At 61.4% G+C, this 18,510-nt stretch overlaps 1 protein-coding gene across 1 annotated transcript in view; it reads right to left on the reverse strand.

Annotated features, from left to right (window-relative positions):
- HDAC4 (histone deacetylase 4) overlaps positions 1-18,510 on the reverse strand; it is a 286,639-nt gene that overhangs the window by 47,226 nt on the left and 220,903 nt on the right. The window contains exons 12-15 of the mRNA XM_079924568.1: positions 15,349-15,587; positions 7,138-7,377; positions 4,140-4,326; positions 961-1,094 (exon numbers count right to left, since the gene is read on the reverse strand). Of these exons, the coding sequence (XP_079780694.1) occupies positions 961-1,094; positions 4,140-4,326; positions 7,138-7,377; positions 15,349-15,587 (800 nt within the window). The remainder of the gene's footprint in view (positions 1-960; positions 1,095-4,139; positions 4,327-7,137; positions 7,378-15,348; positions 15,588-18,510) is intronic.

Here is an 18,510-nt window from a genome sequence, read left to right on the forward strand (position 1 = left end):
ACGTTCTGCTCATCCACGGGGCTCTAGCTTTCCAGGGCCACCCTGCACCCCATCCCCGGCTTCACGGGGTTCCCAGTGTGTGGGCAGACAGCAGGCCCCCACTTGGTGGGCACGTGGGGGGCTGGCTGCCACTGTCCTAGAGGGCTCCTGGGAGGGGAGGCCACCTGCCCCGCTCCACGGATGACGATGCTGTGGCGCCCACGGCCTGGAGCTCCCCCCACCCCCTCCCCGTGCACCTGCACAAACGGTCCTCTGTTTCCTCTCACCCCAGAGCTCAAGACCCTCTTGATGGCCGCATGCCAGGAAATGTCTCTCCCCCATCAGAGGGCTGGAGGAGCCTCAACGGTCCTTCAGCAGAGCCTTCCTGTCCTCATGGGCCTGGGGCCACCGCAACGGTGGGTGGGCAGCGTGAGTCCCAGGCCCCGACGGGCCGGAACAGAGGCAGCTCAGCCCGCCTTGTCGGCAGGCAGCGTGGTCCCCTTGCCAGGTGGCTGGGACAGACGTGAGGGCCCGCGCTCAGAGGGGCAGAGGCAGGGGCAGTGCTGCGCTTGGGAACCAACGCCAAGCAGACCAGACCGGCCCGCGCACCCTCCCTGCCTCGGGGTCCGGAGGCTCCCCACACCCTGGGAGAGACTCTCGGAAAAAATCAAGTAAGAGAACTTCCAAGGGAAAGCCAACAGGATGACGGATCCCCCGGACCCCGCCCTTGCGGCAGAGGCCCTGGGACGGCCTGGCCGTGTGACCCGGGTGCTGACGGGGAGCCTGGCTAGGGGCTGGCTTCCCAGAAAACAGGAGCGTGCGAGAGGAGGTGCAGGACAGGAGAGCTCGGCATTCCTCCGGAAGCCAGGCCCGTGCGCCCGCCTGCAGGGCCCGTGTCCTCCCCCAGGCCTCCCCCGCTCAAGCCCTGGCTCACTCGGCCCGCGTGGGCCGCCTCCTTGCTGCCCGCGGGGCGGGCCTCACCTCGCATCTGCCTCGAAGGCCGGTCTCCTGCAGCCGGGACCAGATGCTCTGGATGCGCCCGGCGTGCTCGGGGTGGCTGTTGGTGTTCCCACAGGTGCACTGGTGTTTCAGCATCAGCGTGTCGTACACGAGGCCTGCGGCAGAGGTGGAGGCGGCCGCTGTCAGACGAGCCCTCGGGGTCCCGGGCAGCTGCCCCCGCCCACCGCCCGCTCACGGCACTCGCCAACGGTCAGAGTCCCCGCCACCCAGGGTGTGGAGGGAGCTGAGCGGCCTGCGGTGCGGGGGGCAGGCGGGGCAGGAAGAACCGAGAAGGCAGGTGGCCCGCCCCCAGGTCTCTCGGCTGTGAGCCCTGTGGCACTCACGTCCAGGGGACTGCGCTGACCCAGAAACAAGTGAGATTTGGGTCCAAAACTCGAGTCTCTCTGTCAGGGGACTTCTCTATCGAGCGGTTCAACCTTGTGGACTGAGATCTGTCCAAGGTTCTTGGGGCCCAGAGGCTCAGTTCTGCCCTCAGAACCTTGCAGAGAAGCTGGACAGGCGTGTGGAGCTCACATTTGCGCTCGCACACACACACGGACGCAAGCGCATTTAAAATCACCCTAGAGACGGACGTAAATGGAGTCCAGGAACTCGCACTCACTCCCCAGCTCTGCACTCTCCACTTGGGACAGCGCTGGAAGCTGTTCAAGCCTGAGGGTGCCCAGCACAGAGCCGACCCAGCGGCGGGGTCACCCTCAGGAGGGAGTGCCGCAGCCTCACCAGCCTGGGCTCCGCCGCAGGGAAGCGGTGGCCCTTCCAGCTGATCAAAGTGACTGATGTCACCTGGCAGCTGCGTGGAAGGTGGTGGAACCTGCATGTCTGGAGAAAGGGGGGGGGGGCGGGTGGGTGTGGCCACCTTCAGCTTCCACCAGGAGCCTCCCCCCCTCCGTGCCATGCCCCTCCTGGGGCGGGGGGGGGCGGTCAGCCCCTGGTGACATCTGCCAGGAGGCGGCCCTGTTGTCCCCGACACAGCACAGTCACACACCTCGTCTCCCAGGGTTGGGACAGTGGGAAGGTGGCTGGGTGAGTGGACGCCCTGGCAGCCACCGGCACCTGTCACTAACACCTGCTCGTTCAGGTGGAGAAGGGAGGGAGCGCCAGGCAAAGAGCAGGGGCCGCGGAGTCAGAGGCCCACGGCCGCTCCTTCTCCACGTCTGATGCTGCCAAGTGGAGGCATTAGCACCAGCCTCTGGGGGAACGAGCTTCGAGGTGAGCCTGTTCCTACAGGTCCAGCTGGACACGGCAGTGCCCGAGCCTCCCCGCTCAGTCTCTTAGAAGTTGGGCTAATGGGAGTCAGTCCCCTTGCATTGGAGGGATTCTGGGACCACCAGCAAAACTGAGCGGTGGGACAGGGGAGAGTGGGGTTGGACTTCTGGTAAAAAAAGCAGTAGGACAGGGGCACGTTTACAGTCAGTGCGCTAACGAGGGTGTGCCTGGTAGCGCGTAACAGATGCACACACACGTCTACATGGACGGCACGGACGTATGTATGTGCACAGCTTAGAGGCCCATCAGTGCCACGACACGGCCACCCGCCCCTCCACAGCATCGTCGTGGTGATAAAATCGCCTCCTGACGTTTACTGGCCACGAGGCCAGGAACTTCAAGGTGATGCCACTGTCATCCCCTTTCACAGACGGGAAACGGCAGCAGAGCCGGCCTGCAGAGTGAGCGGGGAGCGGCCAGCATGCTGGGCAGACGCGCGTGGGCTCGGAAGACGCCAAGAATGGCCGACAGCAGTGCAGGGGCCCCAGAGTCCTGGCTTCGTAAAATGCACAACGTCTGTGTCTACCTGTCTGCCTGGCTACGCGCAGAAACAACCCAGGAGATGTGACCTGAACGCCGACAATGGCTCCTCCGGGGGGCAGGGTTGGGGCACCCGTTAGCTTCTCAGGTTTCCATCACATGTCCTTTTTTTTTTTTTTTTAAGTATTTATTTATTTGGCAGCGCCGGTTCTTAGTTGCAGCACGTGGGATCTTAGTTCCCTGACCGAGGATAGAACCCAGGGCCCCTGCCTTGGGAGCGCGGTGTCTTAGCCACTGGACCGCTAGGGAACTCCCATGTGTGCTTTCTTACAGTGAATATGTGCTGTTTTATACATTAAAAAAAAACTGATAACGAAGACAAACTAAGGAGGTCCATCAACAGAGCAGGGTCCAGCGGCCGGGCCACTGCTGGTGACGTCATGCCGGCCCGCAGGCTCCCTGGTGGGACCGCTGACCGCCCGGGGGCACATCTGACACGGGAGCGTTTCCACTGTGGTCCTGGGGTCTGTCACGGGAGCTGCGCCCTTCTAACAATGGACCTACCTCAGCCAATGGCCAGGGCCTCACACTTTAAAGAGTCACCTGCTGATCCTATTGGTGATACTTGGCAGTTTTCTGGTTTTCCTTCTGAAAAGCAAGAACTTAACTTCTGGAGATACTGACTATGAAACTTTTCCCTGAATGTGAGCAGTATCCTGAGACCTGACAGAGAGAACACGACCACGTCTGCACATCCCAGTGTGCAGAAAAACTGGGTGTTTTATGAGAACTGTTTGGAGGAGGATGAAACTGTTGTATATTTAGATAACTTTACCTTAACGTGCCACCAAGAAGAAACATCCAATGAGTTAGATGAGAACAGTGTGAGGCACTATCCCGGCCACCCTCCCGTCCCAGGCGGGGTGGGGCGGGGTGGGGCAGGATGGAGGCTGCCCCGGGAGCAGCCTCGGCCCGACAGAGGCCAGTGCCTCAGACCCTGGTGGATGCCTCACTTGGCTACCGTTCTCAGCCCTGACTTGCGGGGAGCGCCCTTCAGGCAGAGGCAGAGGGTCCTGCCCGCAGACTTCTCCCCGGCCGGGCGGGGCAGTGAGGCAGCACAGGTGGAGGACAGCTCGGTGCAGAGAGCAAGCGTCCAGGGCTGGCCGAGCCCTGCTCTCACGCGATGCGCAAACACTGCACGGGGTCACCTGGGCCTCACAGGCGAGGTCCTGGCCGAGCACTCAGTTCGAGGTCGGGAAGGATGAGAAAGGGCAAGGTCGCTGCCCTGCTGACCGCGGACAGGAAGCCGCCCGGCCCGCGCAGGCCCTGCAGTGGCGCCTCCCGCCCCCTCACGTCTGCCCGGGCCACAGCCCCGACCCCCTGCCCCACGTTACCTGTGGTGAACCGCGGCTTGGTCGGGGGCTCCTGCACAGACATGGGGAAGGTGGCAGACGCGGGGGAGGACTGCGCTCGGGACAGAGGCCGGTGGCCGCCGAAGGACACGGGGATGCCGGCCGCCTCCATTGACGCCTGGTAGCTCCTCAGCTGGTGGACCCGTTGCTGCTCCAGGAGGAGGGCTTGCTGGGGGAGAGGAGACAAGAGCCATTTTTGTTGCTTCCAGGCAGCTCCTGCCCCCGGCTGGAGGGCTACGTGTGTCCCCTCCTCCCAAGTCGCTCATCCACCCGGCCCTTGGCCCTCGGGTGGCACCGGGTGGACAGCCTGCGCTGGCCCCGACCAGACCGGACATCCCCGTGGGAAGACAGACCATCAGCGGAGACACCCGGCGAGTCCGGTCAGGGCTGACAGGGAGGCCCGGCCCAGCCGGGGGGCCGCGGGGGGTCCCTGAGGAGGTGGCACCCAGGGAGGCAGGGCGGCCGGGCAGAGGATGCTCGGGGCGGGGCTCGGAGGTGTGAAGAAAGGCACTGGCGCAGGAAGCCACGCCGACGGGGCTCGACAGCACTCCCGGCCAGTCTGGTTTCGACCAGGACCACTTGGTCTGCACGCCAGAAACTTGGATGAAAAGCACATCATGGCGGAAATGCGACTTCTTCTCCATCCCCGACCTCTTCCCTCTCCTGGTCTCACACGTCCTCACGCCAGGACGGGAAGGACGGCTGAGGCAGAGACGGCCAGGGCCCAGCGGTCTGGGCGTCAGGGCCGGGGGGTGTGGGTGCACCTCTCCGAGGCCTGGACCCAGAGCGCAATCCCCCGGACCCCACTTTAGCCAAAAATAACCAGAGTAAAAGTGGGTGGGTTAAACACACACTTTACAAGCTCCTTTTTCACAGAAGGTATCTTCCATGTGAAGAACGGGCTTCTGTGAGAATGCCAAAAGGTCCAAAAGCGGGAAGTTTGCAAACCAAAGGGCCTCCGCCGGATGAGACTCTAGGGCTCGGAAGCAGGGAGCCACAGCCCCTCTGCTGAAGCTGGACAGGCCCCCCCATCACCCCTTCCCTGCTCTGGACTCTGAGCCAGCGGACAAGCACACACAGGAAGACGCCACGGGGACCGTGGGCTGCGCGGGAGAGAGGCGCTGCGCCCACGGGGAGGTGGGTGCTGGATCTGGGGTGGAGTCAGGGGAGAGGTGGAGGTTCCAGCGGTGCGGGCGGCCGCCCAGCCCCTGCCAGAAGCGCGGGGAGCGGGGGCTTCCTCCCCGGGCGGCCACGGAGGGGAGGGCAGGACACCCTGTTCAGAGGTGCTGGAGAAAGCAGGGCTCCTGGGCGACTGCAGGCTCCACGGCCAGCCCTGCCCTTGTTCCTGGGGGAAACGCTGTCCTTTGGGAAGCGCGGGCCCCGGTGAGCAGCAGACCCCCTGGACGAGGGCCCATGGCTGTGCCGCGGCCCTGGGGGCGGCCTCTGTCCGGGCTCCTGACCTCCTGCCTTTAGGAAGCACAGTGGAGAGGAGAGAGCCCGGAGCCCCTCCCAGGCGCTTCCTCCCCTTCTGCTGACGGGGCGCCCAGTCTCTCCAGATACGAGCCGCCTACAGAACGTGGTGCCCGTCTTAAGCTGAGACCTGCACGTTGTTGCGTGTGCACCAAGCTCCCCCGAGAGGGGCTCTGCTTGTGGTTCCCCAAAGCACACAGAAAGCAGGCATTTCTGGTAACTGTCTCAGGCTTGGAGTACAACGAGGATAATTTTCCTTAGTGAACGCTGGCCACTTTATCATTGACAAGACACTAGCCCTAAAAAATTGTCGCAACGCCTTCCAATTTCATACGAGCGTACGAACAGCAAGCTGAATTCCAGTTATAATGAGAGGCTGGCTTCCTTCAAAAACGTGCGAGGCCCACGCCCCCCAGCACGGGAACAAGGCCCCAGCTCAGGCCCCGTCACCTGCAGGAGTCTGCACAGCACAAAAGACAGCGGCTTCCTCCTGCTGGGACCTCCCTGTTTTCATTAAGCGTTGGTTCCCGTGCACTTTGCAGAGTGGTGTTTAGCGCTGAGGCTGTGGCCCGAGACAGGAGACCGGCTGCCCTCCGAATGACAAATAAGAAAAGCAACACAGCGCCAGCCACCCGCGGTGCCCGCCCTGGCGTGTGGAGCCCGCAGAGAGGGCTGAGCTGCGGCCTGTGAGGGGTCTCCAGAGAAACCTACGAGCTAATCCTGTGTGTCACCTCCCGCCCCAGTCCAGATGCCCCCGGGTGGGCAGACGAGCAGCAGAGGCGCCTGGCCTGGGCTGCCGGGCCAGAGGAGGAGCTTGGCTGGGCAGCCAGCACCAGGGCCAGCAAGGAGGGGGTGGGCAAGCCGGGGCCCTGCACCTCAGGTGCTGAGCTCCAGTATCGATGAAGGACACGACTAGATATTACAGTCCACTCCTCAAATGCCCTGGGCCGGATTCCGACCTGCTGGCCGGCCGTGCTAGCGTTTCCCGGACCTGGCAGTTTTCCTTTTCACTCAAAGTCAATGGATCATCCCTCAGATTTAGTCATCAGTCTTGTGAGTTTGTTCATTGCATGTCAGTGCCAGGGAACCCGACCCGCTCTGGATACCCGGGCCAGGCTGCTGTGCTGCACCTGTAAGGCTGGTCGCTGGTGGCTTCTTGGCCCCCGAGGTCCTGGCTCCTGATCAGATGCCACCTAGCCTTCTGATCAGTTAACAAACCAGCCTCCCTCCCCACGTTTATGCTGATCCCACCAGCACGTGCATCCGTGTTCAGCTGCAGCCTGTGCACCTGAAGGAAAAGCATCCCTAAGGAGTTCAGGGCCTGTGCTTAGCCGGAAGGCAGGCGCATAAGTGCCCACAGCGGGCAAAGGGCCAGCGTCCCTGGGGGTGACCCGCTATAACACAGACGTCGCACCACACCTCCCTCCCGCATCGCCAGGGAGACGGGGCCTGGGCGGTGGGTGTGGGGGAGGGCACCGCCCCCGGGGCCCGGCCCTGCTCAGCGGGTCACCTGTCTGAACAGCAGCTCCTGCTCGGTGGGCTGCCGCTGGCCCGGCGCCACGTCGTCCTCATCGCTCTCGACGGGCTCCTGCTTCACCTGCACCCCGGCCAGCGTGTGCGCCTCCTTCGGCCCTGGGGGCCGGTCCAGGAACGGCTCCTCCAGGAGGGCCTGGTGCTCGCGCAGCTCCTCCTCGGTCTCCTCGGGGTGGCTCTCGGGCTGCCGGGCCGGCTCGCTCGCTTTGGGGATGATCTGCAGCACAGAGGGTGGGGACGGAGCTCGTGTGACGTGGGGCGAGCGAGATCGCGGGACAGGAGAAGGCTGGTCACGAAGCCCACACCTCAGAAACACGGGCCAGCCTCTGAGGGCGCCGGCACACGCACACACACGTACGTACGCACGCGCACACGCACACACAAAGCCCACACCTCAGAAACACAGGGGCCAACCTCTGAGGGCACTGTTACACACACACACACGTACGTGCACACACACACGCGCACACGCACACACAAAGCCCACACCTCAGAAACACGGGCCAACCTGAGGACGCTGTTACACACACATGCACGCACGCACACTCACGCACAGACGTGCACACACGCGCGCACACACACACACACACACTCACGGGTGCCAGGTGCTGTCCGAGGTGCTGAGAAAGGACACAGCCCGGCATTTGGTACCTGCTCTTAAGCACATGTGTGCCTGGCACAGCGAAGCGCAATGCAAGTTACAGGTGTGGACCCACGTCCACACCTGGGCGTGAAGAGGGAGGCCTCCTTCCTTCGCGGTCACAGCTGCTGGGAGAAACCTCGCCCGTGCCCCTCCCCTGCCACCTCAAGAACACGCGCGTCCCAGACGCCGTGATGACCCTGCCTGCCAGCCCCCGACGGGGCACACGTGGCTCCCCTGCTCTCCCCTGGCCTCTGCGCCCACTCACGCCTCGCTGTCCGGTCTGCCCTGGGCCTGCTGCCTGGACACCACGCTCCTCAGCAGCGCGGTCCTTTCCCTGCTGACGGTCCCACACGCCGGTAACCCCCAGACGCAGGTGCCCGGCCCAGGCCTCGCTCCTCATCCCCAGACCTACCGCCCGACGGTCTGGTATGCATCCTGGCTCAGCACAGACACCCGGGGCACCGGCTCTCGCTGGCCCTCCCCCTTCCGTGCCTGCCCAGCACTGCCCATCTCACGTCTCTGGAGAGCACACTTCTCTCCATCCTCACGCGCTGCTCCCGTCCTGCACCGGGCAGCCTGCATCTCCTGCTAGATCACAGCCACGGCCTTCTGAGGCCCCTGTCCCGTCCACCTCGTGTGGCAGTGACAGTGGGCGCTCAACGTGCCACCACCCTGCCTGAGCCCCTGCAACTCTTCCTCTCGTCCATACTTTGCTCCTCTGCCGTCGGCCCTGCTCACCCTCCCCTCCAACCACGCCATGGCCGTCCTGACATCACTGCAGTTTCCTCCCGACGGGCTCCCCACGGCTTCCCTCCCTCCCGGACGCCCCTGGGCTGACGCCTCGACACCCCGTAGACCTCCAGTCTTCTCCGGGAGGCGTCCTTTGGCCTTCCGGGTGGGGGCTGGGTGATGCTCGCCTGCGTCCGCACCCCCAGGCTTTTCCAGCCACAGGAGTCATTGCAGCTCTGCAGCTGCCGTTTACACGGCCGCCTGACCTGCAGCCTGCAGTTCAGGTGAGGGTAGGGGCCACTGCTGACTTACCCACGGGGCACGTGGTAATTATCCATTAAACGTTCACCTGAACGACTGGGTAAGTGAATGAGCCGTCCAGGGAGTGGGAGGGTCAAGGTGGAAAGTGAGCAAGGCCAGCAAGGCCAGCACACCGGGGGCTGCAGGACAGCAAGGGCCGGCCCGACGGGGACGAGGTGGGGACCTGGCCCGGCGTGCGGGGGACCAGCAGACGTGCAGCCCAGAAGTAGGCGCTGTGGTCGGCCGGCCCGCCAGGGCCTGGGAGGACAAGGGCCTGCCCTAGCTGCTGCGACGTGGGGGAAGGACAGGGCCATGCAGCAGCAAGGGGGCAGCATGTCCAGGCCCGGGACACCGCAGAGGGAGGGCCGTCCAGGATGGCGCCTTGGGTCTTGGGTGACGAGGCTGCCGCCCCGGGCACGGGGGCCAGAAGACAGACAGGTGCTGGGGGCACAGAGGTCTCGGCCGTACCCGGCCTGAGGGGAAGTGGTGAGCTGGGAGGAAGCTGAGAGAGAGGAACAGACGCGGGGGCCCCTCCTCTGAGGCGGGGGCCCCTCCTCTGACGCGGGGGCCCCTCCTCTGAGGCGGGGACCCTCCTCTGACGCGGGGACTCGGGCACGAGGAATGTCTCAGAGCAAATTAATACCTGAACTGCTTGACTTTCTGTAAACTGTGGAAGAACGTGCCCCAAATTTCAAAGCCCCCGGCCTGAAGGTCGCTCTCCACGCACGATCCGTCCATTCGCTGTGGGGCAGATGTGACTGGTGTCGGGGCTTTAAGGAGACGCGAAGCGCTCGAAAGCCCGTTTAGGTCCCTGCCATGCGAGAGACCTGCCCTGCAGGGGAGAACGAATCTTGCCACCACTCCTGACTCTGTTTCTAGAAGGAAACCGAGGTCTTCAAGGAAGCCTAATGTTTTCTCGTCCTGGGCGTTTGTATTTTAAAAAGTCCTTACAGAGCCGCCTGTGCCCTCACCCACACCTGGATGCAGTGAAGCCTGGCCCACGAGGGATGGATTTGGGACACCTGAGCCAGTGCTGGTATTCCATTAGCTTGTAACCAGCCAGGGGTCAGCTGTACCCGGCGGGTACCAGGGCTCAGCCCCAGAGGAAGACTGAGCTACAGATGCCCTCCTCAGCACCTGCCTTACTTTGCTGAGAAAATAGAGTTTTGACTGGGCTAGGGGTTTCTTTTATGTGATCATCCCCTAAGTTGTCTGTAATGAACACTGTAAAGGAAAGCAACCTATGAAAGCCAAGCCGTGGGAACCCCAGGCCCTTTCTTTACACCTGCCCATGGCAGCTTCTCATCAGAGAGTCCCAGTCCAGCCGGAACAAGGTGGCCACAGCTCCGGGAGCAGGTCAGCGCCGCTTCAGCGGAAGGCGATGGGGTGTGAGTGGAGAGGAAGCCGGGGCGGCGGGGTGCTGGCTGGCAGACAGGCTCAAAACTCTAGTAAACAATCCGGCAACCTCACATCCAGGTGCTTCGACAGATTTCTCACCGCGGTTCATCAAAAAAAAAAGTGTTCTGAAAGTCTGTTTCTGATGATTTTGAGATCTGTCAATCCCGCCTGCTTCCCACACACCTGGAGTCCGCGAGGCCCCATGATGAACTTCGTGCCTGGACAGAGTCCACTCGGGGCCAGACTGTGCCTGCCCCCCCGCCTGCCCCTCCACTGGGGTGGGTTGAGGCATGGAGGACCCATCTCTGCCAGAAGAGGGCGCTGGGCCTCTCCCAGGCCCGGCATGTCCGCAGGCGCCCTGAAACCTCAGCAAATGGCATTATAAGCCTTGGCTTTAGGACCCACGGGGTCAAAGCTCTCTCGTTTCCGCTGTCCCCCAGGGCCTGGCGCAGAGTCTGATAGGTAACAGGGTGGGCTTTGTGGGAGGTTTATTGAGCGTGGGGCCTGAGAAGGTGGCTGGGGAACAGACCCGGTGAGAGGACGCCACGGCAGAGGGATGGGGAGGGAAACAGGAAGGGGGGACAGCAGCCAGGATGGATATGGGAGTGGCCAAGGCCCCTTGCGATGCGCTGGAGGGCAAGAGTGTGAAAGAATTGGCAACAATGGACAGCGCGGTGGAGGTCAGGGAGAGGGACACGGGGACAGGGACGGGGGAGTGGACAGCAGGGGGCGGGCATGGGGCTGGGGGCTCCCAACACCATGGACTTCACCCTCCAGATGAAGGTCCCGGAGGTGCTTTCTCAGAGCGGGTGGCAACCTCCTCTCCGCTCCGTGGAAAGATCCCAAAGGGTCAGGGGACTGCCTGCGGGGAAATGACCCTTGGGGGCTCAGCCAGGAGGGGGCCGAAGGTCAGCAGAGAGGTGGGTCCCGGCACAGTGAGGGGAGGGCGGGGCAGATGGAAAACGGAAGCGGGGAGCACAGATGCTCCAGGCCAGGCTCACGGAGGGAGCCCGGGCGGCTGAGGGCCGGGGAGTGGGGACTTCGGGGGAGGTGGGGACGCCACGTGGACAGAGGGGGCAGGAGAGAGGCTCCCACAGGGGAGGCCGAGGGGGAGGGCGGGGCCCCTGCAGGGGACTTGGAGAAGCAAGGTCTCTGTCGGGAGGGAGGCCGCGGCGCCGTGGCCCGAGGGTGGCCTGCAGGGGGGTCACCCGGAAGCTGCGCCTGGTCCTCAGGACGCCAGGCCTGCTCCAGGCCCTACGGCAGGCGGCCCCTGAGTGGGTAAGTATATCCGGGGAAGCAGTGGAGGTGGAGGCCCCGGGAGCAGTGACCGAAGGGTAGAGCGTCCTCGTCGTCCGGGAGGAAACGGGGTTGTGACAAAGCTGAGAGCATGATCACCGAGAAGATGAGGAGAGCAGCCACGGGAAGGTGCACTGTGGACAGAAGCTCAATCCTCGCTCTCTTCCAGCACTTTCCTTTCAAATCCAAAACTTCAGCGCGGTTTCGAGAACAGTGCAAGACCCTTCACATGCCCTTGGCCTGGACATCAGCAGATGGCGGCCATGGAAACAGGCAGAGGCCGCCTGTCCTTCTGCTGACCTACGGCCGGCTGGCGGGCTGCCGGACCCAGCCGGCAGACGTGTCAGCACGACGCTCTCCCCAGAACCCCAGGGAAACCGTCCGCCATGGGGCTTTGAGGGACGGGCTTAGCAGCCGTATCTGCCGTATCTGCCGTGTCCCACAGATGACCTCAGTGCCCGTGCCACTGTGTGTCGCGTGTGAACTTGGTAGCTGTGTACGACCTGCTGGCCTGTATTTACGTTTCCTCCACTGTTCCAATAACACCACTCGTGGCCTTTCTGGTCTGATCTGAGTCCAGCTGCAGGCGAAGATTTGTCTTCAGGCGTCCTGTACGAGGATGACATTTCGGGAGAGTCCACGTACTCTGTAAAGTGCCCTGGAGGTGGAGGAGGGCTGCCCCCTCAGGAGGGACGTGGGCGGGGCCCCCCGCGGAGCCCGCGGGGCCCTCGGGTCGGGCGTGTGTCCGTGGCGTGGAGCCGGGCCGTCAGGGGTTGGGGTGGTGTGATCGTGTTGCCTGTGGACGTCACTCGAGGTCTGTGGGCTGTGTTCTACTTCTTTCCATGAACGATGGGCAGAGGGGTTCAAGGGCTGGATGCGCAAGCCCCAGAGGTTTCCACGTGCGTCCTCTGGCCCGTGTGGGGCTCCTGCCCCCAGCCCGGGCACACCCGCCCTCGCCTCCCAGGCCGGCCTGGGTGAGGAGTGTCCCCACCCTTCCCCCTGCAGCTTCACTGTCAGGGATCCCAGGGGCACGACCCCCATCCCTGCAGCCCGTCCTGGCAGGGCCTGGCAGGATGCAGCACCTCTCGGGGGGCGGAAACTCCACACTGGGGTGGGGGGAGGGCTGTCCCTACGTGGTGGCCTCCCTGTGACGCCGAGGGGCCTGCCACACACCCGCCAGGGGTCTTCTCTCAGCAGTGACACCGGTGTGTGTGCAGCCAGTCTCCTTGGGCCACGGCCACAGACAGAGGTCTGTTTCTCTCCCTGTCCATCTGTGAAACGCAGCTCTGCATCCACAGGTTGGGCCGGTCACTCAGCAGATCTGGCTCCGTGAGAGGAAGGAAGGCTCGCTGCGAGTGAGTGCGACAGCGGAGATATCGGCGGTGATGCCGCCGCAGACGGGACAAATGCATCAGCTCTGTCTCCCAAAGACCCTTAGGATCTCGGGAGCACCCTCTCATCGATTAAACGAGAACAGACGTAAGCCATGTTCATCACAAGAAGCTTCTAAAAGCCAGACTAGAGTTCGGGGCCCAGACCTAACTGGTGAGCAGGCCATATTTAAAGGTCATTGGATACACTCACCATTAGACACCCAAACAAACGAGGCCCCGTTTTCGTATTCACAGTGGAGGCTGAACAAGCAGTGAAGCACGCGAGGAATGGCGGCCATCCCGGCGCACGCTGGCCAGGGCTGCAGGGAGCCGCTCGGGGGCCGTCAGGGTACGAGCCCCCAGAGATGAAGGGCAGAAATGTCAGTGCTGGCGGTACTAGATATGACTGTCAGCTCCCTGAGCATCCCGGGAGAACAGCGTACAAACACTTCAGTCAACTGTCGTTCGCTACGGCAAGTCAATCACAGAACAAAACCCAGGGGATCAGCCAGCTTCTAACTCCCTCTGTGAAGAAGGCACCGCACACGGACAGGTGCTTCCTGTCTCCCTAAACCTCCTACCCATCCATCACTCGGTCAGTGACGTAGTACAATAAGAAGCCGGTTGGGGGCTTCCCTGGTGGTGCAGTGGTTGAGAGTTCGTCTACCGATGCAGGGGACGCTGGTTCATGCCCCGGTCCGGGAGGATCCCACATGCCACGGAGCGGCTGGGCCCGTGAGCCATGGCCGCTGAGCCTGCGCTCCGCAACGGGAGAGGCCACAACAGTGAGAGGCCCGCGTACCGCACAAAAAAAAAAAAAAAAAAAAAAAAAGAAGCCAGTCGGTATTAGCAAGGTGCCGTGAAGTGCCTTTGACGCTTCTGACACTTGGCGATGCCCCGCTCGCCCACCCTGATCAGGGGCCTTTCCTGCCTGAGTGGGGGGCTGGCTTCAGTGGCCCCTCCCACTACTGACACCTCCCTGTGCTGCCTGGTAGGAAAGCCCGCGCAGCCAGGGGGGCTCCGGGGCAGGGCTGGTGAGCCTGTGTCCCAGCACCTGGTGGGCGGCAGGGGTCTGGGCTTGGCCTGCCCTGAGCGTCTGGCCTCATCCCTGGAGAGGGCGGGGTCCCTCCTCACCTCTCCACCTTGCACCTGCCGGGCACCTTACCTGCCGGGCACCTAGACACATGACCCTTCCCTCGTCCCTAGGCCCCTCCCATCCCTGACCCTTCCATCCCCCAGGGAAGCAGACAGAGGCCTATGCGCACCTGACAAGTGGAGCACAGATGACCCACCCGAACAGGGGAAATGACGGGTGAGCTTTCACGGGAAGCAGACACGTCCATAATCAGGGCTCGCTGCCCCCAACCCACCAGCGTTCTCACGTTTCCTTCAGAAAATGCCCAAAGTTGCCTCCTATCACCTCAACCTCTTACTTTTTTAACAGCTTTATTGAGATGTAATTCATATAGCATAAAGTTCGCGCCCTTTACATTGTGTAACACGGTGGTTTTTCGTATATTTACAGAGTTATGCAACCGTCCCCATAAGCTGCTCTTAGAACGTTTCCACGCTCTCATAAAGAAGCGTCGCGCCCCCAGCCCCTGGTGACCACCAAGCTACTTCTGTCTACGGGTCTGCCTGTTCTGGACGTTTCACGTGAATGCAATCACACACCATGTGTTTATCAGTCTTTTGTGCCTGGCCTTTTTCACTCAGCACCACGTTTTGGGGGTTTACCCACGTGTGGCCTGTGTCAGTGCTTCTTCCCTCTTTGTGGCTGAGCAACGTCCCGTCGTATGGACGTGCCACTCTGTTTATCACGCACCGTGCGATGGGCATGGGGGCTGCCCCCTGCCCACCCATCCGGAGCAGCGCTGCTGTGAGTGCTTGTGGCCAGGCCCTCGCCCTGAGTTCTCCCGGACAGATGCCCCCGAGCTGCCAGGCAACGTGGTCGCTCCACGGTTAACCTTCGGAGGAACCGCTGGACCACGTTCCGAAGTGGTTCGTCTCCTCTGACAGAAAGAGGCTTCACTTCGAATGTAAGCATTAGAAACAAGCCACTCAGAGCTGCTGCCCCTCCGTCCCCATAACCAGCAGGGCCCCACTAGCCTTGCCGCTGCTTCCCGCTGAAAGGGGGCCCCGAGTGACCGTCCAGACCGTGGAGGGATGCAGACCTCTGGGCGGGAGCCCTTCCGACGAGGCTGCTGCAACAGGCGGGCAGGGCACGAGTGCCGAGGGGCTCAGAACCCGTGCTTTGGGGGCCCCGTGCCTCCGCTGGGGCCTCTCTGCTGTGGGTCTGCTTAAGAGGGTTAAGTGCCCTTAAGAGACCCCAGAGAACCGTGCAGGCCAAGTAGAATAACCCCCTGGGAAAGAGCCGCTTCGCACGCACAGCGCGCTGCAGCCGCGCCCAAGCCCGCAGGCCCCACCGCCCGCCGCAGCCCGGCCTCACCTTGCTGAGGTGCAGCTGCGGCTGCTGCAAGTGCTGCTTGTGCTTCTCCAGGAACTGCTGATGCTGCTGCTGGACCACCAGGTGCTGCAGTGCCTGCGCGCTCTGGGGCAGCGGCGCCGACTGCGTGCGGCCCAGCGGGCGGTGCTGCCGCAGCTTGTGCACCGACGGGGACACGCGCTCCGCCCCCACCAGGGGCTGCGCGTGCAGGGGCAGCGCTCCCAGGCCTGCAAGATAGCGGTCTGAAGAGAACACAGGGGGGAGAGGCAGCAGAGGGGAGGGGAGAGGGCCGTTGAGTGACTGTCGGAGGCCGGCCGGTCCGGCACCGCCTCCCTGCAGCCCGCCGGGCCTGCTCTAAGCTTGGGCTTCAGGGCAGAGGCCTTCCATCATCTGGTCCCCGGACACCCAGGTCCAGGCCGTAAACGAGAATGGTCCCGGCACAAACGCCCGCAGAGGGGCCCCGGTCCGGCTGAGGAAGGGGCCAGGGTTCTGGTGGCTCCAGAGTGTCCTGGAAGAGCAGGCTCCCCCCCCCGACAGCCCACAGAACCAGGGTCTGAGGATCGGTGGACCCTAGGGATCAAACCATCCTAAAGTTCTCTTAAAGCATAGATTTTATACACACAGAGGGCATTAACACTTTAAAAAATCCTGATGCACATTGCCAAAATCTCTTTCTATGAATTTCTGGAAAGCTTTTGCTACCAGCTGATAGGAAAAGGGCAGCTTGGCTGTACCCGTGCCTGGACTAAGTTTTTCAGTTAAGAATCTATATTGACGGGACAGGGTCTTGTTTGAATCTGTGTTTGAATCTTGTTTTAAAATGTAACCTCTTCACGCAAAACCCAGGAAGGTAAACGTTTTTCCTCCTGTATTCCTTTGTATTCCAACCATCAGTATTTTTTTTTTAATGAGCTTTTATTGATTTTTATTTATTTATTTTTGGCCGTGTTGGGTCTTCGTTGCTGTGCGCGGGCTTTCTCTAGTTGCGGCGAGCGGGGCTACTCTTTGTTGTGGTGCGCAGGCTTCTCATTGCAGTGGCTTCTCTTGTTGCACAGCATGGGTTCTAGGGCGCACGGGCTTCAGTAGTTGTGGCACATGCACTCAGTAGTTGTGGCGCACGGGCTTAGTTGCTCTGCGGCATGTGGGATCTTCCCGGACCAGGGCTCGAACCCATGTTCCCTGCATTGGCAGGCAGATTCTTAACCACTGCGCCACCAGGGAAGTCCCAGTATTTTTTTCTTTCACAAATTGTTGGTTTAGATAGTTTACCATTTTTCCCCAGTTCCATGGGCAAAAGGGTATAACAAACCCATCCCAGGCCACCTGAGTGTCTGTTTCCTGGCACCTGAACAACATTTAAACATCACTCAGGCAGACTATGACCCCAGATTAGGGTGTCTGACCAGGAGAAACAGCAGGTAAACTGAAATGCCAGCTCTTGGCTTCTGCGACGGGGCACCTGCCTGAGGTGGCCCTGCTGACAGGTGGGTGGCTCCTGCCCTCCCCCAGGGTCTCCAAAGCCAGTGGGGCTGTGTCGCTATGTTTAGTCGAGGCTGAGACCCCCGGTGGGTACGGACTCTCAAGTCTTTTCCTGGTCCCTTCATGGGGCTATTTTTGAATTAAAAATACTACTTTGTGCCAACAGGAAAAAACCCTCAACCCTAGCAAAACTGTCCCTTGTTACCTTTTCAAAAAGTTAATCAACCACCGTTCCCTAAGCCACCATCTCTTTTTATCCAAACCAGTAGTGTTCTGGAAAGGTAAGTTATCTTAAACTTTACTGTCTGCTTGGCTACTAAATTAAAGTGAATAACTCAAAATGCATTCGAGATAGAATAGAATCGTTCTCTCCCCAGCTTTCTAGAAAAGTTTTTTAAAAAAGAACGGCATCATCGTAAAGAAGGTCTTTCAGAATTCGTCAATTGTTGATGTAGGTATTGTGGGGGATTAAACCATTTCACGGAGATAAGGACACGCCACACAACGCTGCATTTATGGGATTAAAAGGCTACTTAGTTACTGAAAAGGTCCCTTCTTGGAAAACATCCCTTGTTTTTAAAGCTCCTGTGGACCCCCAAGGACGAGGGTGTAACAGGTGATGGGACAGCAGAGCCCTGCGCTGGGGTGATCTGGGCCGACCCCACATCATATGCCGCAGAGAAGCTTCTCTCGCTTCTAGAGGAGGGAATACTAATTCCATGGAGATCTGACGTCAGGTTGGACACAGGCTCAGGAACAAGGAGCTCAAGTGGGCCAGCGAGGCTGGGACTCCGGTTCCTGCTGCCGTTGCGGGTTCTCCAGGGCTCCCCTCTCTCTGATCTGGGCCTCCAGCAGCTTGACGACGGCGCAGACGCCTGCCTTCACCGGGCGACGCCTCCCAGAGGACGCAGGCCACGGCTCCCGCGGGGCCGTGGGCGTGCGCTGACGGTGGAGAGGGCTTACACACCCCGACGCCGGCGATGCTTGGGTTGGACACGGAGCTGCCTGGGGCGCAGGCCTTTCGGGCTGGAGCCCAGTTTTGTTCTGCCTCCGTTCCTCACCTCTCACCCCCATCCCACTCACCCCAAATTTGACCCCAGTGCCCCTGGAGGGTAAAACTGTGGGGCTACCACGCTCGGGGACAAATGCAGTGATCAGCATCACTGAAAACTGGACACCCTGACCTTCTAGTAGCAAAGCCATCAGCTGGCAGCTAGCTTCCGGTTCAGAACCTAAAGATGACCCCTTAGATCATTAACGAGAGTTTTTGATGATAACTCAAAAGCAGTTGGTTTTCAGTATATGTTGTAAAACTTTCAAGCACGAGGGCACAGTAAATTAGGATCAAATTCTGTCCTGGATGACCAGCTGCCTGCAGAGGCCGGCTGGGTTGGGCAGGGGGAGGGCCCAGGCTGCCCCGCCCACAGGGACCTGCTTCTGAGTATTTGTGAAATGATGCGGTTCTAGCTCTGACACTGTCTGTCCGTCCATAGTGACCACCAGCAAGCAGGCAGGTCTGTGGGCCGACCACTGGGGAACCTCAGGGAACCTGCCGGGGGCAAACCTGCAGTGACCCTTCCTGACTCTGCTCAGACGCCCCTCCTGGCACATGGCTCCATCGCAGAAATGTCTACCGTGCACCTTCCAGCACCAAACACCGTGGGGGGTGGCAAGGTCGCAGGAAAG

Source organism: Stenella coeruleoalba (assembly GCF_951394435.1).
Source record: "Stenella coeruleoalba genome assembly, chromosome: 6".
In the NCBI taxonomy this organism is placed as follows: domain Eukaryota; kingdom Metazoa; phylum Chordata; class Mammalia; order Artiodactyla; family Delphinidae; genus Stenella; species Stenella coeruleoalba.